At 45.7% G+C, this 24,040-nt stretch overlaps 1 protein-coding gene across 1 annotated transcript in view; it reads left to right on the plus strand.

Annotated features, from left to right (window-relative positions):
- Positions 1–24,040, plus strand: part of GARNL3 (GTPase activating Rap/RanGAP domain like 3) — a 160,561-nt gene that overhangs the window by 21,862 nt on the left and 114,659 nt on the right. The window contains exon 2 of the mRNA XM_007471720.1: positions 6,957–7,127. Within this exon, the coding sequence (XP_007471782.1) occupies positions 6,985–7,127 (143 nt within the window). The 5' untranslated portion in view covers positions 6,957–6,984. The remainder of the gene's footprint in view (positions 1–6,956; positions 7,128–24,040) is intronic.

Below are 24,040 nucleotides of genomic sequence, written 5' to 3' on the forward strand. Positions count from 1 at the left end.
ATCGGCAGGCGGACTCTCAACCACTGCGCCACCAGGGAAGCCCCAGTGTGGGTTTTTTTGGTTGCCCTTCAGCACCTCTTTGCTGATTGGAACAGAAACGCCTAGTGCTTTGAGCAAGCTCTCTTTTAAACTCACAAGGCAAAATATCTTCCCATCAAAGTACATAGTCTCTTTTTCTTGCCCGCTGGAGGTTATACCACTGCTTCCACCAGAAAAAGATCGTGCATGCTCTGCACTCTGCACAGGGTCACACGAACTGTTAAGCTCAAAACCCAATTGGACAGACATCACTATATAAGGCCTATCGGTCAGTAATCTGTTGCAGACGACAGAATCCACTTTACCTGGTAGAAACAGAATGAGATATAATAGTGATATGGAAATTAAGTGCTTACAGAATTGTTGGCAGGGCCGGAGAGCAGATTCTAGTCTGAGCTCCCAGTCACAACTCCTGCCCCCAGAACCACTGTGCTCTGCACTGATCAGGGAGGCTGCCACTGCATAACAAGAAGCTGATCTATCAAGAAGTAGCTACAGGGCTTCCCTGGTGGTGCTGTGGTTGAGAATCCTCCTGCCAATGCAGGGGACACAGGTTCGAGCCCTGGTCCAGGAAGATCTCACATGCCACGGAGCAATGAAGCCCATGCGCCACAGCTACTGAGCCTGCGCTCTAGAGCCTGTGCTCTGCAACAAGAGGAGCCACCGCAATGAGAAGCCCATGCACCACATTGAAGAGTAGCCCCCACTTGCCACAACTAGAGGAAGCCCGCGCGCAGCATTGAAGACCCAACGCAGCCAAAAATAAATAAATAAAATAAATAAATTTATTAAAAAAAAAAAAAGAAGCAGCTGCCACCTAAGCCAACAGCAGAACCAACTCTACTTTGATCCCCAAAACTGCCCCTGCTCCCTCAGAAAGCCAGAGAATCAAGGAGCTGCTGACTCCAGGACCACAACAGCTCTGTCATGATCTATAAAAGCAAGCGGATGCCCTTTGTCCTCTCCCTTCATCTGCCTGGCTCCGTTCTCCACCAGTCTCTCATGAGTGCATCTGATTTAGCATGTGGACTCTAAATCATGTCCAGAACTCTAAACTGCCAAGCAGGTTAGGACATTACGTCTTAGCCTTCCAACTTTTGCAAGTTGTTCCAAAATATTTGCCACAGACAGCATCTTTCTTCAATCACAGCAAACATAAATAAGACACACTGATCCGAAGTTGGTAGCACACACTGGTGTGTGGCTACATACCTGGCACGCCTATCTTGGAGCCGTTTTAGTGGGCGAGGAGGTAAAAATGGGAAATCAAGACTCAGATGGCAGCGTGAAGTGGATTTTCCAACAGTTAAGTGTCGGTGATTGCATAGTTTTAACACAAATGAAAGTTAGGACATAAATGCCTGTCTCGCATTTTATGACCAGAGAGACAAGTGTCTTTAGAAGAGCTGCCAGCCGTGAAGTCTTTCCTAGCGTCAGTGCCGTATATCAGGCCTGGGCTGATGCTCGGCAGATGGATTGCCTTTGCTCCACTTGTCACAGTCCTCACAGAGCAGCTGCCTGCCAGAGGTTGATAAAGAAATAGAGTAGGTCCCATAGCGGTCTGACTGGGGCCACCAGCGACCTCATTCAAACAGTGCCAGAACAGCCCGACAAAGTCTCTCTATTCCATATGAACACTTTCCTCATATTTTTGCAGCATTCCCGTAGTCACTCATTCATTCAAAATATATTTACTGGACTTCCCTGGTGGCGCAGTGGTTAAGAATCTGCCTGCCAATGCAGGGGACACGGATTCGAGCCCTAGTCCGGGAAGATCCCATGTGCCATGGAGCAACTAAGCTCATGCACCACAACTACTGAGCCTGCACTCTAGAGCCCGCGAGCCACAACTACTGAGCCTGCATGCCACAACTACTGAAGCCTGCACACCTAGAGCCCGTGCTCTGCAACAAGAGAAGCCACTGCAATGAGAAACCCGTGCACCTCAACGAAGAGTAGACCCCACTCGCTGCAACTACAGAAAGCCCACGTGCAGCAACAAAGACCCAAAGCAGCCAAAAATAAATAAATTTATTTATTTAAACAAACAAACAAACAAACATATTTACTGAGCCCTTCTCTGTGCTAGGCACTGGACGTAGACCGTGAACAAGGCAGATGGGACCCCTGCTCTCATGGACCTAACATTCCAGTGGAGGGAGGGTGGGAGGCAGACAGTGTACCAGTAAACGAACACATAACTGGGAAGGCTCCAGTGGCGGTGAGTGCCATGGAGGAAGAATGTTGCAAGATGGGGAGTGACGGCGTGTGGGAGGGGCAGTTTCGATTGGGGACAGAAGGGATTTGTATTCCCGCTGACCCCAGCTCTGTAAGGGTTACTACTCCCTTGGCTACTGAGCCAGCTCAGGCCCCAAATGCTGATTTTGGTTGCAGATAAGCAAGAATGATGATTTGTGCTTGGTTTAAGGTTGTTTTCAGCCAACAATCCGAACGAGGATACAAGATCAGTAACTCAAGGGAGTGGGTGTGGCTCCCAGAAGTTTCCCGTGTTCCTCATGGAATCATGGCTGCAGTTCAGTGATCCATGCAGCCCTCACCAGGGGAGATATCAGCCACATTGAAGGAGCCAGAACTGAGACCTTGTTACCTTCTATGCCATTTTGCTGCCTTCAGTGGTCTACCTACCAGTGTATGAGAGAGACAGCACTTGTGCCACAGTTGTGTTTCCCCGTGGTCTGTTCCTCGCTGCATCACTGGGCCTCAGCAGGCCTGGCTATGGCCCCCACAGCTGCTGGTCCCCATCTGGGGCTTCTGGATGGTTCTTCTCAGTGACTGCGTCCTTGTGGCCATCAGCAGAGGGCTAACTGTGAAGGAGGCCACATTTCTCTTTACTCCCATCCGTTTAGACTCACAATATGAACACTCAAGTTGCCCTGTGGGCTTGGGAGTCACAGAGGAGAAAATTGTAAGCTGTGTGCTTCTGAGGGCTGCCCCAAGGCCAGGAAGAAACCACACACATACACAGCACCCCCTCTGGAGATTCGCTCACAGAGGCCCTCATTTCCTCCCCTTCGGGCCCACTCCCCTCCCAGAAAGCACCTCCACGACGTGAATCAACCCTTTTCCTGTCACACTCTGGGATTTTTATCCTAGAACCTTGAGAAGTCTGTCTATGTATTATTTGATCTTTTGTTTTGAGTTCTTACTCTCTCATTTTCTTGAGAAAACAAAGCTGTTATATGTTTCATCTGATTCCTGTTAAAAATCTTCTCGTCTATACTCGTCATCTGCCTTTTGCGAACCTCTTTTCATAGGTCCTGTGCTAGTTTTTTCCTGCATGTTCATCTGGGATAGAAGCAGCTCTGTCTGGGTCTGTGTTTACCTACTGATAATATGGGTAGATTCACCTTGACTCCTTTCCCTGTCTCTCTGAGCCATGGTGAATCTTCTCTTTCAGAGCTGGTGCTGGAGGTCTGGCTTTGATGCTTCTTGGGAAGTGGGACAGAGACAGTGGGAATGTGCCATCTGGTTTTACTCTCTCCCCATGCCTGCCCTCCTGTCTGCAGAGTCCCCTGTGCCTGTGGTGTATGTGACCCCGTGGCAGGACTCTCCTTAAATTTTCAGCCCTCCCCACCTCCACTTCAGGGCAAACAGCCTCCTCCAAAGAGGGTCTGGGTCAGTGCGATTTCCCATGATTCGTGGACCTTCTTTTAGTGGGTTCAAATGTAATTGGTTAATATCTTTCAAGAGGTTCAGATGGCTCTTAAGATATACTTTTCCTTCTCTCCTTCAGCTTTTCCTCAGATTAGGCCACCCCTTCTCGTTAAAAAGCTGGGGCAGTGACACACAAAGAACAAACAGCTTCCGCCCCAGTGCTGCCCATGCTTCCAGGCCTCAGCCCTCCAGATCGGGCACTGTCGGCCTTTAGGACATTCTTGCCCATTTCCCTCACGTTATATAAGCTAGGTAGACCTTGATGTTCGCTTTCAGTCTGTCCACGATTAATTGTATACAGCAGATCTTCAGAATTATAGTGTGGAGTTTGGTCATTCTCTTGTTTCAGTGAGTTTTCTTCTATGTATTGGGCTATTTTTTCTTATTTCCATGGGTTCCAAGGAGTTATGCAAATGAGCACTTCCTCTGCCATTTTCCAAGAAGTTCTTCCTCTGCTGAATATTTTAAATAGTGGGACAAGAAAGATAAAATATGTCAGAAGATTAAGAGGAATGTACATTTTTTTAAATTAGAAAGTTAAGACTAGAAAAGATAACAGAAATGAGGAAAATGATTAAAATTATCAGTGATGAGACAGCATCTGAACAGTTAGAAAATGAAGCTAAAGAATTAGATGAAAGTATAAAAAAAAGAACTCAGAAACTCTAAGGGTAAAGATATGGCAAAAAGACAAAATTAAATGGTGGGAAAGGTTTAAAGGAGCTAGCATTTAAGTGTTTCTAAACAAATTTTAAAGATGAAAGGGCTAGACAATAACACACTAAAACAATGAAATAATCTTAGTATTTAGAGATTAAAAAAATGTAAGCAGCATATGAGGTTATCCCATTCTGTAAAGTTCCATGTTAAGATGTACCTTATTTACTGATTTACAAAGGTGTCTAAGACTGTGCTTTAGGGAGAAGCGCAGGTCACAGAGCGTTATATATTCTCCGTATGTGTGTCACATAAAGGTTGCAAATACGTAGAGAGAGGAGTGATGGGAATAATACCAAACAGTTAACTGGGAGAGGAAAGGGAGTGGAGGTGGGGATGTCGTGCCTGCCATCGGGTCCCCTCACCGTTTCTGGAATCTTCTCCCCTCCCCTCTTCAGTGCACTTTTTCTCCAATACCCACACCTGGGTGGCGACTCTTCCTAGGTGGGCAGCCCTTGCTCACCGCAGCTGCTTTGCCCACCTGGGCAGAGAGTGCCAAGTACCCGGGGACTTTACAGCCCTCACCCTGACCCGGGGCTCTCAGTTCCTCTTCGCAGGTGGGACAGCTCTGAGGTGTAACCAACCTCGAGCAGATTGTAAAGCAAGCTATGTATGTGATTTTACGTTTTCTAGTAGCCACATTAAAATCAATTCTAATACACTTTATCTTCAACAGGTCATCAACATAAAAATTATTGAGACGTTCTGCATCCTTTGTTATTTGTGCTAAGTCTTCCAAGTCCGGTGTGTGTTTTACACACGCACGTCTTGCTTTGCCTGCCCCCATTTCCTTGCTCAGTGGTCACAGGTGGCGCATGGCTGCCGCGTGGACAGCCCAGCTCCACTCAAGTTGAAGCTGAACCTTCACAGGACTTTGCCTGAAAATGAAACCTCACCTCCCTGTCCTGCTTATTGGTTTCTTTTAGGAGCAGTTTCTTTCCTTTTCTTTTTTTTTTAACTTGCATGATTAAGAAAGGAACATTTTCTTAATAAATGTTTTGCATACAAGTGTTATTTTTGTAATTTAAAAAAAATCTAGAGGGTTCAAAGAAAAAAATATGTCTGTCATCCAGAAGCCCTGCTTTGTTATTTATTTGTTTGTTTATTGCTAAGGCAGCCATAAACTCTAGTGACACTGGGTTGCAGAAGACTTGAGGTTCCAGTGAGTAAAGAACAACTGACATCATAGCAGAACCTTCCCTTCTTGCCATTTGTCGTACGTGGAAGGCTTGAGCCTTTCATGTCTATAGAGTTTCTGCCAAGATAAGTGGCCTGAAGCCAGCTTAGAGTAAGATTATCCAGCAGTCTGGGTCAGATATGCAGCCTGTGGCTTCTCAGGCCCAGGTAAGGTGATGGGGGAGGATGGGTCATCACTTATAAAGGAGGAATACCAGGGGGACCTGGCAAGAGTGGCCTTTTTTTTATTTTGCAACATTCCTGCAGCCTATAATTGGTACTACTGTAGCAGCTTGGGAGTGGGCAGTGCCCATCTGGCTCCAAATACCCAGGCTGTATGGAGTCACTTCTCTTGGCATCCAAACCCTGCAGCAGGATGGTGGCTCCCTGTGCAGATGCCTCTTCCTCACTAATAAGACCACTAGGTCTTTTGTCTTTTGGCTTGTCACAGCGTTTTATTAAGAAGACAATATAAAGAGCCCCTTTTGACATAAGTGTTATCTAAGATTGCTTTTTATTTTGATTTTCCCATTTCCAAGTATTTGGATTTTCTTTGCTTATTTGTGTGTCACCTGAGGTAGAGGTGGGGGAAGAACGCTCCTGATTGGCTCAGAAAGTAATTCCAATCAGAAAAAGCAGGGATGCCTACATTTCCCTAACAAAGCCACCCTTCTTCATCTCCTTCCTCGCTGTGTCATCAGGGAGAGAAGCAGGCATGTTTCAGCAGTGCATTTCCCAATTTATTCCAATTTGTTAATTCAGCAAGCATTTACTGCTTACTTCCTCTATGCTATTACTCTTTTTTTTTTTTTTTTTTTTTTTTAATGCTATTACTCTTGAATGTGGGTTTGGTCCTTTTGTCTACAGTGTTGTTGCCAGTGTAGGTTCTTTTTATGGCTTTTCTTGGCTATTTTAAATGGAAATTGGGAGATAAACCAGGCACTCCTGGGCCAAACACCAATGGCCATAAGGTCCATCTTCTGAAGGTACTCCAGACAGAGCTTTCCCTTCCTCAGTGAATGTTGCCTTTTTCTAAATAAGTTTGTGTTGGTTCACATGCTCACTTTCCTCCTTTTACCTTCAACCCCGCTGACTTGAGAGTGTGGAGGACTCCACTCATTTCTGAGGGATGTGATAGGATTTGGACGGTTCCAGGGCCACGAGGCCACAGTGTGCAGGAAGGGCATGGCGCTGTCTTAGTGGGGCACCTGGGTCTTGGGAGGGCCTTGGCTTTACCCCCTCCTCATTACTGATGGGCTGGCCCCTGTGGAGGAGTGGCCAGAATGGGCCAGCGATGGGCCCTTGTTCTTCTCTGTTCTCAGTGCCTTTCCCAACTCTTTCTGTTTCAGTACAGCACTGCAGCCTCCAGGCCCACTGATGGATCCGCTGACGAAAGGGTCCAGTGGGAGTCAGATGGCACAGACCCTTCTATGGAAAGCCAAGTCGTCTCTCTCCTTTGGCATCCAGCCCCTGCAGACGTGGCCAACAAAAGACCCTGAAGTAGAGGCCCAGGTCAACCTGTAAGTAAGTAAGAGAAGCATCATCTCAGTTGGGGCTCACGCTCACTCTAACTTGAAATCCCTTAATGCTCAGGAAGAAAATTATCTTTGGGGGGAAGAATAATGAGAGAGAGAGGAATGGATATTTGGTTGGGAGATTTCATTTCTGTTCTTAATGGTGCCTTATGTGTATTTATTTACTTATTTAGTTACTTAGCAATGTTCACTGAGCACCTGCTCTGGCCAGGCCTTGTCTCAGGCATGACAGGCAAAAGAGATTCAGTTCCTGTCCTCAGGGGATTTACAGCTCATGGAACAGATAGCCATTAATCAAATAATTATACAAATAAATACGAATTGTGACAAGTACGAAATAATCATACAAATCATACAAATAAATACGAATCATACAAATAAATACAAATTGTGACAAGTGCTATGAAATGTGGTACCTTGATTCAGTAAACATTTACAGAATGCCCTCAATGTGCCAGCAACATACTGGGGATATAAGAGAATATGACGTCTCCTCACCTGTGAATATCAAATAGTATCTAGAAGGGGAAAAAATTCCAATTATTATTCAGAAGAAATGATAATAGCTATGCTATAACTAATATATTAATAGATTCCATGTCCCATAGGGTGGTAACTGTGTTTTCCTGTTTACTCCTGAATCCCCAGGGCTTTGTTATGGTGTACAATATTTATTGGATGAATGAAGAAGACACTACAACACAGGGGTGCTTAGCTCTCCAGGGGAATCAAAGGCAACTAGGTGCAACGATCTAATTGCCTTAAAAGCAAATGAGATGCTTCATCAGTTCAATGCAACAAATATTATTGATGCTTACTGTACCTAAGGCCAACCCCAGAGATTCTGATTCAGTGGCTCTGGAGTGGGTGAAAGAGGACTCTTCAGGGACAGCCTTTGCAGGGAGGCAGACAAGTAACCAAATAACTCCAGCGCTGTTAGAAAAGAAGCACGTATAATGTGCTATAGGAGGAGGGGATCTGCGGGAGGGCCGGGAGGAAAACGGGGAGCAGTTGCTCTTAGCCAGGCAGGATGACCATGGCGCCAGGCAGGATGACCATGGCGCCAGGCAGGAAAGGGGAAGAAAGCCACTTTAAACAGAGGAAAGTCCAGAGCAAAGGCTCGGATCCATGAAAGTGGGTCCCAGCAGTGTTGACAGGCATTAAAGCAGTGATTCTCAACCCTGGCTGCACAGGAGAATCATCCCGGGAGCTTTAACACATGTGAAAGCCTGCACCATCCACCCAAGAGTCCCAGGTCTAGGGTGGGACACAAATACCAATATTTTATAACGCTCCCCAGGGGATTCTCTTGTGCAGCAAATGAGAAATGCTGCTTTTTAAAATGTAACCACACAAAAATAAATACAAAATAGTTATGAAGTACCTTATACGCCTAGCTAAGGGGTATGAATTTTTATATCTCGAGCAGTGAGGAGCCATTGATAGCTTGCCTGATTTTAAACGATAATACAATTTGAAGTAGACAAGGTTCACAGGGTCTGGATAAATTCACGACGGCTGGTTCTGCAGTGGGTTCTTCTGGGAAGCTAGAGAAGTCTGGAGTCACCGCTGCCTTTTCAGAGCTGCCACCATACCCCCCACCGTGGCGCGGTAGGTCCACTTATGAGAATATGGGAATTGAATGTCTCCTTGATCTGAAACTGAAATCTAAAATTTCAGTGAATGCTGAATTATCTGGGCGAAATGCTCCTGTTTCTTGGGGGCCGCTGGTAACCCGCGTGTGGGCAGCTCCAGCTCTTTAGAAAGGAGGGCAGGGAAGCCTGGGCTTTATCTACCAAAGGTGGAGCGGGGGTGGAGGGTGGGGTGGGGGGGTGGGGAGTGGAGGTAGGTGGCGGGGGCGGGGGGGGAAGGAAGGGGGGGGAAGGCCACTCTTCCTTCCTCTGAAGCTCCAGGCAGGACTCTCAGCGCTGCTTCTTTCTAGACTACAAGCCCCACAGTGCGCTGCGCTCATGACGTAGTCAAAGGGGCGGGCAGGACTGCCGGGAAGCCTATGAGACGCAGCGGAAGCAGCCCGAGGTGGCGCCTTCCGGGTCCTATTGGTGAATCTGGTTAGGAGTGGGACCAGGCCCTGGTGATTGGCGGCCGCAGGGCTACCGTAGCTGCCGTGAGAACAGGGCGGGCGGCGTCCGGCCAAGGGCTGCACCCCAGACTCAGGGGCCGGACTTGAAACTGATTCCACCGGGAACCAGATGTTGGGTTTTCTGGAAAACAGGCTGGAAAGATGCGTCTTTTAAGAACCGCTGCCATTCTGCGGGCTGCTCATTCATTAACTCATTCATTCAGCAAACTTAATTGATTACCTGTGTACCAGGCACTTGTGCAGACATCCCAAATGCGTTTTCTCTTTTAGTCCTCACAAAAAAACAGATAACTACTGCAGGCTCCATCTTACAGATGACGAGGCTGAGGTCCAGAAGAGTTAAGAGACTTGTTCAGGTCACACAGCTTGTAAGTGACAGAGCAGGGATTTGAACCTACATCTGTCTAGCGCCTAGTGCCCATCTCCTAATCTCAGTGTGCTCAGCGGTGCCATCAGGAGCAAAGTGTTTATGGGATGTCAGTGTACACAGGGTGACTTGGTATTGTCGGATGAAGATTATAGCAGGACCGGGCTAGACACCAATGAAGTTGACCATGCACAAAGTTGGACCTTGTGCGAGGTCCCTTGGTCATTACAAGGCCTACTCTCACCAGAAGAGGTTTTTGGTATCTACGAAAGAACCTACTGAGCACCTGTGTGCTATGCTGGGCCCTGTGCTAAGCACTGGTATGCAAACGAAGCATCTCCTTCCAGATTAAGCGAGGCTTATGGAAGTGCCGTTACCTAGGGCAATCCAAGGAGATTTCTCAGTGGAGAGACTACCTGAAGTGTGGGAACTTTACCAGGCAGAGGTGAAGGAGGACTCCCCAGACAGAGGAGACTGTCTGTGCAAAGGCCAGCAGCGTTAAAGCATTCTGGATTTGAGGGGAACCACAAACAGTCTGGTCCAGCTGGAGCTTCTTGGGGACTGGTGAGCCTGGGATGGCAGACAGAAGCCAAGTCACTGGGGAGTGGGAGGGCTTAACCTGCCTGCTAGGAAGTTTGGTCTTAACTCTCTCAGCCAGAGCACAGCATGATCAGATTTGCATACTGGAAAGATAACTGGTGTCAGTGGGCAGCTAGATTGCAGGAGGATAAGGCTGGTGGCAGGGAGACCTATCAGAGTGGCCAGATAGGAGATATTAAGTGTTCTGATGAGTGGCAGGAGCAATGGGATTGAGTTAAGAAATATTTAAGAGGAAGGTTAGAGTGGACCTGGTAAATGCATGGGTGGTGGGGTGAGGAATAGGACAGAGATCATTAGATACTGCCGTGGGGGCTGAAGAGGGGTACAGTTACATCTTTGGAGGAAGGAAGTTCTTAGAAAAGTCTTCTTAGAGAGAGTAATGTGAAGTGGATCTTGAAAAAGGAGGAAGAACGTTCCTTCCTTCTTTTCTTTTTCTTGAGTAGATTTTAATTGGCAGGGGTGGGGAGGAGGGTATTCTAGATGGCCGGATCCTGGTTTGCCACTTGTATGGTGATGTAGGAGGAAGTTTGGAAGGTCAAATTGGGGGACATATCGTGAAAGGTGTTGTACTTAATGCCAGGACATTGGGAGTCTGAGTGGCTTTTGAGACAGACAAGTGATGGTTTGATCTCTGAGTTTTAAGAGTTAATTTCACTGATACGTACAGTGAGGAGGCCAGGAAGCCAATTCAGAGATGGACTAGGGAAGGGCTCTTCGGTTGTAAGTAACAGCAACCCAACTCAAAATAGTTTAGGCGAAAAAGGAGAATGTATAGGTTAATGTAACCAAACTACAGGAAGGGACAGATCTCGCTCGCTTCAGGGAGTGACTGGATCCAGGGACTCTAGTGCCAACAGTCAGTCCATTCTTCTCTTACGCCCTCAACCTCCACCCCTTAGCCCTGCTTCTCTCTGCCTGTTGACCTCACTGTCTCCTACTGTCCATGAGTTTTCACCATGCAGCCGTGGGTGTGATCTCAGGCAGCATGGGGTATGTTCTCACAGACTTGCAAGTTGAGAGGAAAAATCTTCCCCATCAGTTAGAATAACCCTGGGGCAGGACTATAGTTGCCCAGCCTGGGTCACATGTCCATTCCTGGTTCTGTGGGAGAGTGTCTGCTACCAGGGGCAGAGCAGGTAATTCTGCTTGCCCTGGCAAACAGAGCAGGGGTGGTCAGGAGGTAGGAGAACAGAATTCAAAGGGGTCAGAGAAGCCAGTGGAGGAGTTTCAAGAAGGGCAGTGCTCTCTGACCGGTCACAAAAATAACTTAGGAAGTTTGTTCAAAAATATAGATCATGGAACCTATTTAATTAGAACCCTTAGTGGTGGGACCCAGGGATCTGGCTGAAGGTGTCAAATATAACAGAAAGTTTGAAGGTCGAAACTAAAATCTTCCATTGAATTTGATGATTCGGAAGCCATGGGGGTCCTCTGAAAACGCCGTTTCACTTGGGAAGGGAGGGCAGAAGGCAGATGCCGAGTCTCTCTGCATCCTCACGTCTCCTCATTCATAACCTCCTTTCAGGGCCATGTCCGACCCTACAAGAGGCAAAGTTTCCTCATTAGCTCAATACATTAGGAAAAGACAAAGGAAAGCTATTGGAAAGATGGTTATTTGAGGGGCGTTCTGCCTTAAACGGATGTCAGCCAGGAGCAGAAGGAAGAAAGTTTGAAAAGTTTTTAATTCCATCTGAATTACCTGCCCATTCTTTTTTCCCATCAGTCCTTCCTGTGATCAATTACAATATACTACCAATAAGTTGGATTTCTTAAAAAGTATAATTCAGACTTAATTTCCCTCACTCGGCTGAATTAGCAGTGGTTTGCTTTTTGATCTTTTGGAGAAAGTTGCCATGTATTTGAAAGAGTTTATCATCAAGGCGTGATACAAATATCAGGCAATTTTGTATTTAGACATTTTAAAGTAGCTTCCAAAAGCCTCAAAAGACCTAGTTTGCTCCTGAGTAAAGGAAAGGACTACTTGATTTTAAAACACAAAGCTTGAGAGAAAGCCTTTGGGTTTAGTGTTGGGGAAATTCTGTTGTTTCCATGAAGAAACTTCTCCAGTTCCATGGAGGAAAGAGGCTGGACAGCTGACTTGCCCCTTCCTCTTTTCCTCTCTTACCTTTGGGATCTGGTTGCCCACCGAGCTTGTGCGTTAGCTCCTCTCCTGTTTCCACATGGAAAAACACACCTGCGTCTTCTAGAGACAGGTGTGGAGGCCCACCTGCCTCGGTGTCCCCTGTTGGAGCTCGACAGTCATGAGACAGTGATTCCTCGGCAACCATTCAGGCGAGTAGCTGCCTCTCTGCAGACCAGACTCTCCCGCAAGTGGGCTGCTCCAGGTCTAAACTTGTAGGAAGTCTTTGTGGCTGTCGGGCTCAGCCACATTTGCCAATGAAACTCTGACAGTGAGGAAACTGATGTTTTGATTTCCATTTGCCTGACTCCTGTCTCTAATTTTCAACCGATTCCAAACACAGAGAAGAGAGCAGCTTGATTTATTAAAAAGCTCCCAAAGCTCAGATAATTTTGAGACAGGCTAGGATCTGTGCGGGTCTGGTTAGGAGGGGGTTTTGTTTTGTTCTGTTTGTTTTTATTCTCTTGTTCTTCCCTGTCGTAGCAGAGTATGTGGCACATAGAAAGTGCTCACTAAATACTTGTTGGGTAAGTTAAAGATAATACAGCAGAGATGCCTGTTAGGGAGGCTCCTGCAACGATGAAGGTCTGAGCTAAAGCAGAGAACGTGAAAATGGAAAGGGGAGAGGTGGCAAGGAACTAAAAGACATGGTGGAATTCTAGAAATATCCTCACATGCAAAATGGCATATACAAGGTTATGCATTGCAGTTTATTAGTAGTAGCGAAAGGTTGAAAACCATTTACCTAGGAAACTGGTTAAATAAAATACAGTACATCTACTCAGTGGAATAGTATGTAGCCATAAGAAAGAATATGGAGGATCTTTTGGTACTGATTTGGAAAGATCTCCAAGATACATTAAATAGAAAAACAACGAAAACAAGGAGTGGAGTTGTGTATAGTATGCTACCATTTACCAAAGGCAAAAGGGAATATGTATTTCTCTTTCTTTGTAAATTCATACAGCATCTCTGGCAGACACACAATAAACAATAGAGGTCGCTGGTGAGGAGAGGAAATGAGGGGCCGAGGAGGGACGAGAGGACAGACTTACCCCCGTGTGGCCTTTTGGACTCTTGTGAGTTTTGAAGCAAGTGAGTTTTACCTCTTCAAAGAGTGAAATACAGATTCAAACATACAACAATCAAAAGCAACACTGTGTGGGGCCTGTACCGGGGCCTGGAGACTGATGAAGATGTTGGGTGTGAGAGAAGACCTGGGCGATGACTCTGAACTTGCACCTCAAGTGACTGGGAAGAAGATGGCAGCTCTGCTGACTGAGATGTGAGTGAGGAGTGGGAGTGAGGATGACTCAGGGCATGTTATGTTTCAGCGGCCCCCGGGGGTGTCCGCAGAACCATGTCCGACAGCTGTAAGTCTGAACTTGCAGTTGGAGAGAAAGATTGAGCTGGAGATTTGGTCTGGGGAGTTGTTAGCATAGAGGTAGTACTTGAAGGCGCCGGAGCAGTGAGGTCCCCAGGGAGGTGAGTGGCCTGAATGGAAGGGAGAGGAATGTGGATCTTCACTGCTCAAGGGTGGCGTAGGGTTCAACACTGAGTTGCTGCTCTGTGTGATCTAAGTCAGGGAGGAGTACGGCATCACTCTGCCAGGACATCCTGGTCCTTTTCTGGGAACAGAAGCTGCACCATTGAGCTCCACATCCCCTGGAGGAATAATCATTAACAGCAATCATTCTTCCTCGAGGAGGTTATGCCATTACTAAGAACTCTATTCCTTTGACTATTCGCGTTGTCTATTCTTTCAAACTGTATAGTCCTCAAGGGCCAGTAACCCATTTTTGGTGCTCACCTCATCTCAAAGTACAGTGCAGAACACCATAAGGACACACTATAAATAGTGACTAGAGAGTATGACTTCTTTTTTTTTTTTTTTTTTTTTTTTTTTTTTGGGGTACGCGGGCCTCTCACTGTCGTGGCCTCTCCCGTTGCGGAGCACAGGCTCTGGACGTGCAGTCTCAGCGGCCATGGCTCACGGGCCTAGCCGCTCCGCGGCATGTGGGATCTTCCCGGACCGGGGCAAGAACCCGCGTCCCCTGCATCGGCAAGCGGACTCTCAACCACTGCACCACCAGGGAAGCCCCAAGAGTATGACTCTTTTTAATCATTGCTTTTAGGAGGCAAAAAGAAATAGTTTAGGCTGCCCTGCCCTAAATTCACCTAAGCCAACACTCATTTTTATAAATCGCATTTGGCTTTGAATGCAGGCTGGTTGCTTTCCTGTCATCTTCTATAGTAAGAAGTGTTCTTAGTTAAAATGCTTTTGCCTCCTATACTTCTGTGAGTTTGGCTGATCTAGTCTTTTGCTTTCTTTGAAGAATGTTCTCCACGTCCCTCAACACTCTCCCTCATCCTTGATCTCAAAGCCTCATTTTTGTAGACTGTCTCAGGATCAGACTACCTTGGTGAAATAAACATTTTAGAAAATCTTTCACAAATATAGTTTGACCTTAAAAGCACAGAGTAAGCTGCTTTTCTTCCACTACGTGGTCTGAATGTACCTGGAGAAAAACACAACACAGAGAAGGATGAAGTGGATCTAAATTGGTCCAGAAAATTAGAATACAATACAGAGGCCATTTAAAAAGCAGCCAGGGCCTTCCGCCCTCTCCTAGGTTACCTCAAGACAAAATTCATTCAGTTCCACAGCATTTATATACTTTTATGCCTAAGACTAAGAATTTTTCACATACTGGTATTGGCTATAAAGGGGATCAAAATATACCACCCCAAAATATGCCACTTTGGCATAAGGATTATTTTGAGCTGAAGGCAATTGAGGAAAAGCAGACACAGGAAGAACTCTCTGCCCTCCCCTGATCTGCCTAAAAGCAGGGCATAAATTTCTCTTTGTAAAAGTGCCCCCTCCCCTCTCTCTACCAAGAGGAGAACAGTCCTTATCACCAGAGACAGAGAAGGCACCAAGATGAGTCTACATAAACAAACCTTACTAAATAACCCTATCTACCATTGCTTTCCCCCATATATCTGCCTTCCCGTGATTTACCACTCCTAGAAGCCCCAAATCCCTTTTCTTTTGTCTTGTGACTTCTCCACAATTTATGCCCTTTGTTAAAATAGTATATAAACCTCTGAGTCTAACTGTTACTTTGGGTTTTCTTTTCTGTGCAGGCCTTGTGCATGTAAAGTTAGAAATAAAATTTGTATGCCTTTTCTCCTGTTAATCTGTCTTTTGTCAGCTTAATTCACAGGTAGCAGTTACAGAACATAAGAGGGTAAAGGGAAAGTTTTTCCTCCCTAACAGCTACTTCCTAAAGTGAGAGCATTTTAGATTACAGGAGAATCTAGCTTATCTCTAGATTTCACAAAGAGACTTTTTTCTTCTTTGTGTTGTTCTTCATGTGCACACACCTTCCTAATGATGCATCACCTCTGTTTCTTCAAATAGTAATTGTGGTCAGACTATTCACCTGCTAAGTGCTTCATATGTATTTTCTCATTAAATGCAACAGTCCTATGAGGATTGTCCCATGGTTATCAGTATTTGTTGAATTAATTCATTAATCAAGCCCCATTTTACAGTTGTAGAACTGAGAGCCCACGAAAGGCTGTTTCTTGCCTAAAATCAGGCCGTGAATTAGTGGTGGGTTAGACAGAGTTGAGTAAATATCAGGCAACACTTATGTACATGTAATTTCTCTATACGTATAGATGTTAGTTTATTTAAGTTTAGGATCAGAGTTGTTTTTTTTTTCTGTATGACATTCTAAAGTAAATTTTTATTGTACTATAATTTACAGGCAATAAAATGCAAGAATCTTAAGTTCACAGTTGGATGAGTTTGACACTTGCAGATGGTTCACTTTTTTTTTTTTTTTTTTTTTTTTTTTTTTTTTTTTTGCGATATGTGGGCCTCTCACTGTCGTGGCCTCTCCCGTTGCCGGACGCGCAAGCTCAGCGGCCACGGCTCACGGGCCCAGCCGCTACGCGGCATGTGGGATCCTCCCAGACCGGGGCACGAACCCGTATCCCCTGCATCGGCAGGCGGACTCTCAACCACTGCGCCACCAGGGAGGCCCAGATGGTTCACTTTTTAATGTTACAGTGTTGATCCATTGCACTTAATTGTATTGCCTGTTTATTGAAAGATGCCAATCTCTAGACATAGGGAATGCCAGCCTCATCATGAGCTAATGGCTGTGAATGATGTCACCATGTGCTCATTGTGATGTGGCCCCCACAGCATTTTCTTTGTTTGCTCATATTACTGGCATTGTATTAACCTCTGAAGTGAATTTTTGAGATTAACGTGATGCAACATTTACAGTATTTTCATGTCTGACTCAAAAACAAATTTCATGAATATGCTGTGTAATGCAGTTCACTTCCAGCAGCAGCTGACAGTGGACTTGTGAGCACCTGGGGGTGTCTCTCCAGGCCTGATCCTAGAGAAAGTTATGAAGTGGTCCCTGTGTTTGCCCTGCCCCTTCTCTAGGTACCTATCTAATATGGCTGGCCTCACCCTCCTGTGTCACTCCTGGCCCCTGGTAAAGAAGAAAAACCCTAGGGGACATGGTGGCTCTCCTCAGACATTTGAAGGGCTTTCCTATAGAGGTGATCTTGTTTTTTATGACCCCAGAGAGTTGGCTGGCTTGCTTTCATTCATTCATTCATTCACTCATTATTAAATAAAACCCCACTAAGAGCTAACTCTGTACCAGGTATTATGTTACAAGCTAAGGATTTTGCATTGAACAAAACCAACAGAGAACCTGCCACTGTGAAGCTTGTATTTTAGTAGGGGAGGCAGATGTTAATCCAATACCCTCTTTGTAATTTCTAATCTGGGGGTGGAGGTGGGGTCGGGAAGAAGAAGGAGTTTGGAGAGCTCATTCCAGGTCCTAAGACGAGAAGGTGCTCAGCAAGTTGAAGGAAATGAAGGAGGGCATGTGGCTGGAGGGCCAGACAGGGCGAGCGGGCCGGGGGTGTGGAGGTGACAGTAAGGAAATTAAGAAGAAGTGAAAGGGTGAAGATGTAGGACCAGCTGGTGGGAATTAAAGTGTGATGGATTTCAGTTCAATGTAGGAAAAAACTGTTTGGCGGGAAGAATGGAGTGCCCTGGGACATACTGTTTCTTTATCACTAATAGTTTGTAAGTAGAGACCTGCTGGCTATATTTTAAGTATCTGGTAGAGAACACACTATCACAGATACCAGATTGGACACCAAATGACCCTTAAGTCTCTGGACCTGGAAGTCTCTGGACCTCTCTGGAAGTCTCTTCTACCCTAAGATCCTATGCTGAGGTGGCAGGAAGACTGACCAGGCTATTGTAGGGATCTGGGTATCAAATAGTGAGGAGCCGTGAGATGAAGGACTAAGCTGGCTAAATATGGGAGATGATCACTGAGGAAATGTCCAGCCATGGGGGAATGGAGAAGCAGTGGGTAGTGATATAGCAGGGGACTACACAGCACTGTCAGTGATACGGGTATCAGTGTGTACAAATCTCAAACGCCAATTGTTCAGAGAAGCTAGTTGCAGGGAGATAGTCACGGTATGGTATACATTTGTGTAAAATTTAAGATCATGCTAAACAGTACTGCACATGGTTTATGACTACATAGTACAAATATAAAAAATAAGCAGGGAGTGCGAACCAAATTATTTAGTGATTGTTTCAAGGGAGAGAGAGATGAAAATGAGATCAAGGAGAGGTACACAGGGGTTTCAACGGTATCTATAATGTTCATTATATTATTCTTTATTTTTCTGCATCTTGAAGAAATAAGACAAATTAGAGAAGAAATCCAGGTGATTCTTACATATGGCTAGGTTTTGAGAACCAGAGTCAGTGCTTCTCAAAGTTCAGTGTGCATTTGAATCCTCAGGGGATCTTGTTAAATTGCTGATTCTGTCTCATTAGGTCTGGGGTGGGGCCTGAGGGTCTGCATTTCTAATCAGCTCAGGGAAAAGGACCACTCTGAGTAGCGAGGGTCGGAATGACCTTGGTGTTCTCTAGAATTCTCCCTGCCGACAGGACTGTTTGGAAGTGCCCACTCTGGACAACATGCCTCCCTTCAGGGTCTCGGTACAGTTGGGGGCAGTCTGGGAATCTCGGGAGAGAAGCTTTGAGAACTTGGGAGGGCACACTTTGGAGAGATTTCTCCAAAGAAGTTAAATCGACAGGTGATCCAGGGAGGTACGCAGCAACATATGTTGTCTGCTGATTTTTTTTCCTTAAATACGTTCTTGTTTAACACTTTGTGGTCATGCACGTGCAGGTATCCTGTGGAGCAGTGTTTCCCAAACCAAATGTACTCTGAGCTAGAAATCCCTTCAGTCTTGACATTACAGGAAAGGAGAAGCCACGGTCGCTAAAGATTAGGGAGGGAGGGAGCAGATGTGTGGACATTACACTTTGTAGGAACCATTTTCTAGGTAGCAGCTCCCAGGTTTCTGGATGGTGGGTCTTGAACTGAGCAGAGTGACAGGCCTCTCATATCCCAAGATGGCATCTGCTACTCAAGAAGGAGACAAAAGAGGCTGTTGTACAGTTTACCAAATTTGCTATACACAGGTGTGATGTGCTTGCACAAAGTTTTTGTTCCTGTGAAGTCCGATGTCCTTTATATTTTCCCACCGCACCATAAGTGCTATGACAGCAGGGAGCACACGTCTCAGGTTTAGCACCTGGCGCAGCACCTGGGACCCCACAGGTGCTCAGGAACTGTTTATGGAATGAGTGAATGAATTTCAACTCAGATACAGGTTTTTTTTTAAATTAACCTTTTTATTTTGAGAGCATAATAGATTCATATGCAGTTATAAGAAGTAACACAGAGAGATCCCAGGTACCCTTTACCCAGTTTCCCCCAATGGTAACATCTGGCATAACTAGAGTAAAGTATCAGTCACAGCCAGGAAATTGTCAGTGATACAATCCATTGGCCTTAGATTTCCCCAGTGTCACATGCAATCTCATCATATGTGTAGGTTCATTTCTCCACAACCACAGATAAGACACAGACATGGCTCCATCACCACAGAGTCCCTTATGCTGCCCTTTTATAACCAAACCTACCTCGCTCTATAATTTTGTCATTTCAAGAATGTTGTATAATAGAATCACACAGTAAGTAATCTTTTATGGTTGGCCTTTTCCACTCCACACGATTCCCTGGACATTCATCCAAGTTGTTGTATCTGTCAGTAATGTGTTCCTTTTCCTGGCTGAGGGATATTCCGTGGTGGGCATGCACCACAGTTCGTTTATCCATTCACCCTTCCAAAGATTTCTAGGCTTTTTCTAGCTTGGGGCTATTATGAATAAAGCTGATATGAACATTTGTGTATAGGTATTTGTGAATATATTTTTTCATTTTTCTTGGATAAATGCCCAAGAGTACAAGTGCTGGGTCATATGGTAACTGCATATTTAATTTTATAAGAAACTGCCAACTGGTTTCCAAAGAGGCTTGGCTTACCTTGTACATTCCCACCCACAGTCTATATATATATATATTTTTTTTTTTTAATAAATTTATTTATTTTATTTATTTTTATTTTTGGCTGTATTGGGTCTTCGTTGCTGCACTCAGGCTTTCTCTAGTTGTGGCGAGCGCGGGCTACTCTTCGTTGTGGTGTGCAGGCTTCTCATTGCAGTGGCTTCTCTTGTTGCAGAGCACGGGCTCTGGGCACGTGGGCTTCAGTAGTTGTGGCGTGTGGGCTCAGTAGTTGTGGCTCACGGGCTCTAGAGCACAGGATCAGTAGTTGTGGCGCATGGGCTTAGTTGCTCCGTGGCATGTGGGATCTTCCCGAACCAGGGCTCGAACCCATGTCCCCTGCATTGGCAGGCGGATTCTTAACCACTGCACCACCGGGGAAGCCCCCACTCACAGTCTGTAAGTGGTCCAGTTGCTCCATGTCTTCACCAAAGTTTGGTATGGTTGCTGTTTTTTATTTAGAGATAGAATTCCAAGGGCACTGGTACAGATCATTATTGAAAGGAGCCTTGCAATGAATTACCACAAGACTTTAGTAATAGCAGAGAACCTGGTAAGTTCCAGGCACACCTGTCTTTGTCCAGAAACTTAGTAGATACATAAATACTGTAGGAGGAATGCATTCTAGAATGTTAGAGAAGTGAGGATTAGAATGAGAAAGATGACTGACTAATGGCGGGAGGTAACATCAAATATACCCAAAGATATGTCAGAATATCTAACGGCAGATAGGGGGTGGAGGAGGGAAAGGAGAAAAGGGGGCAGGAACCCACCTGCGTTCAAGTAGAGCAAAGGCCAGCAGAGGTTATCATTAATTCATGACTCATTAATTCAACAAATATTCATGGAGCAGCCTGCTATGAGCCAGGCATTCTGAGACACATGGGACATGGTCATGACCGAGGTCGGTAAGGTCCCTGACAGTTAGAATAACCAGCATTTATTTATGTGTCAGGTGTTGTGCTAAGCACCTATGATATCTTTTAATCCTCCCACAGAGACAGATGTTATTTTAAGCCCATGTTACAGATGAGGAATCAAGCTCAGAGAGGATAAGTAACTTGCCTGGGGCCACAGAGCTAGAGTGCCATGGAGCTGACATTCAAATCCAGGCATGTCTGACCACCTTATGGTTGGTGGAACTTGCTAAGGGATGGTAAACTTAAGATCCTGGTACAGGAGCACCTGGTACTGTGACCCCAGAAGCACAGTTGGGGAACAAGATGCTGTCTGGAGCCAGAATCCAGGGGCTCGGATTTCCTGGGACCCTTACACTCTAGAAATCCTCTTGCTTACTTCCTACTTCCTAGTGTCTGAAATCTCTTCAAAAGAGGACAGGATTCTTCCATTTCGTCATTAGAAGTTAATGTATAATTGCAGCTCTGCTTTTTTGTGTCACTTATCTTCAGAAGGAGAGACAACTGCTCCCTTATGTGCAATAAGCTATTCTCGTACCTGTTGTTAGGAGGCCCGGGGCTACTTCCAAGCCTAAATCTGTAGTCTGGCACATTTTTCAGCTTCTCTGTCCCTCAAATAGGGGGATCCCGTCCATCTGTCTATTACAAACTGCTTATCAAGGGGGCGGAGGTGTTGTCCTGGCGCTCCTGACATTGAGCTTTGCTGTCGGTAAGCCTGTTGCTTTTCACAAATTCTCTCTGCTGATCCAGGAAGAGTCCCGTTCTTCCATTGGCTTTAACTCTTCCAGCAGGGCCGGAGTTGACTGAGGCCTGGAATAGTGGGGTCTGGCCAGTTGTTAGGGTTAGTCACTAATCTCTGGGCCACTGGAGTAAGGACCTGTATCGCTGAGTTTCAGCTTCCTTTTTTTCCCCTTTTTCAGTTTCCATAACTTCGACTCTTTGGAGGGGGGTGTCCTGCTTTTCCGGGTCCCTGACTTACATAATGGTAATTTTTCTAGCCTCTGTGTGGAGCTGGAAATCTTTGCTCTCATCCAGGCCTTCTTTAGAGATTTAACATGATGGTCCTCAGCTCTGTTCATGCTCGCAAAGCGTGATCCAGCATCCTCTCACGTTAATTTACTAAAACAGAAAGAGTTTCTATTTAGAGCCTAGACCACAGTCCCTGTGAGGAACTTGAACCCTCTGATTCTTTTTTGCACCTGCCTTGTTCTGGTGGCATGCTGTTGGGTCCCAAGTATTTTCTAGGTGCGGTCACACTGCCAACACTTTTAGGGAGGGGATGTCGTGCTGAGCTGTGATGCTGCCCTGAGCCCCGCCCTAGGAGGCTGCTTGGCCCCTGGTCTCCCTTTCCACCACAGGGGAAAAAAAGGCATCTTATATTTGGTAGTATATATGAGTCCATGCCACTCTCTCACTTTGTCCCAGCTTACCCTTCCCCCTCCCCATGTCCTCAAGTCCATTCTCTACGTCTGCATTGTAAAGCAATTATACTCCAATAAAGATTTTTTTTAAAAAAAAAGTCATCTTATTTAAAGTTCTTTAAAAAGTTGGTAATCATGTATGCTGCACGCCCCTTCCCAGGGCTCTCTCTAACAACCGGAGAAGAATTCATACTAATAAAAAGAGCGATAATAATAGCTAACATTTATTGAGTAGTTTTCATGTAATAGACGTTATACTTAGAATAAATTTTTATCTGCTCTTTTTAGTTTATTCTTTATAACCCTATTAAGTAGGTGATACTATCAACCACATTTTATACATGTGGGAACTAATGCCCAGGGAGATTAAGAACCCACATCTGTGACTGAAGCACTTGCCCTTAGGGACTATATGACACCTCCTCCCATTCATGGAAAACTTGATCAAGGCCTTGTCCTTCCTTATAAAAGTGCCGCAGAATGGCTAACAGGTTTCCCAGGGATTCCAGAGTCATCTGGAAGAGCAGTATTTTTCAAAACATTGTCTGTGAACCCCGTACATCAGAATTCCCACCACTGCTTATTAAAATCGCAGTCAGGCTGAATCACAACCTCTGGGAATAGGGCCAGGGAATCTGCATTTTTAGAAAGCCCACCCCCACCCCCACCCCCGGGGATTCTGATGGACTCTAATAAACACTGCTATTTTCATTGGCATACTAATCACAGCTTATGGGTAGGCCAGAAACCAGCAAAAGGGATTGGTGAGGCTCTAGGGCAGGGGTTGGGCAGTCTTTCTATAAAGGGCCAGAGAGTAAATAGTTTGGGCTTTGCAGGCCCTACAGGTCTCTGTTGCAACTCCTCGACTCTGCCATTGAAACCCAAAAGCAGCCACAGACAGCCTATCACCAAAGCGCGTGGCTGTATTCCAATAAAACTTAGTATTCAAAAACGGGCAGTGAGAGGCCAGAGCTTGCTGACCCCCATAGTCATCCTGGCCCACCAGCCCTCTCTGACAGCCCCTTTTTTGTGGGGCTTATTCTTACACTACTTTCTGTTACCTACAGAGAGCTGTACCCATGAAATTAAAATCACCGGTTGTAACAGATAAGCCTTGAATCTTAGTGGCTTCAACCAATAAAAGTTCTTTCTCTCTCATCTCACAGTCCAGTGAGGGTGTGCCTACTTAGGATATTCTGTGTGGTCATTTAGGGACCAGGACTCCTTCGTGGTGCGGCTTCACCCCTCTTGGTCCTCACAGCCAGCAGATGAGGAAAGAGGGCAAGGATTATTCATGGGAAATTTGTATGGGCGTCGTCTGGAAGAGGTACCCATCATTTCTACCCACATTTCACTGGCCAGAATTCTTATTGTTGGGGGTCCAGAAACAGTGATTTCTCAAGCCTGTGAGGCCCTTGGTCTCGAGACTCTCTCTAGTCCCTTCTGTCTTTGCTTGAAATCCATCCAGTTCTAGCCCGGGCTCATCTCTTCCTTGAAAAAAGCTTGCTAAGGTCAGCCAGTAGGAGCCAGCCCACGGGTTCACTCTGACCTGTCTAGCCACGTTCCTTAGAGCTGCAGGCTCAGAAGGCACAGGTCCACCTCCTCAGTTACTGTAGGTACAAGTTTTATCACCAGTTTGCTACTCTACAACCTAGATCTCTGTCTCTCCAGCCTCTGAGATGCGTTTCCTCCCTGGCTGCTGCCTGCCTGTGAAGGCTGTGCCCTGTATTTTAGGTTGTTGCCATGGTGGTAGCACCCCACTGCAAGATACCGACTTCTGTGGTAGTTTTGGTAGCACAGTGGCTTTCACAGGTAAACCCAAACTCTACGTGATTAACACAACTAAATGTTTATTTCTTGCTCACAGC

The sequence above is a fragment of the Lipotes vexillifer genome, unplaced genomic scaffold (genome assembly GCF_000442215.2).
Source record: "Lipotes vexillifer unplaced genomic scaffold, Lipotes_vexillifer_v1.1 scaffold98, whole genome shotgun sequence".
Taxonomy (NCBI): Eukaryota; Metazoa; Chordata; class Mammalia; order Artiodactyla; family Lipotidae; genus Lipotes; species Lipotes vexillifer.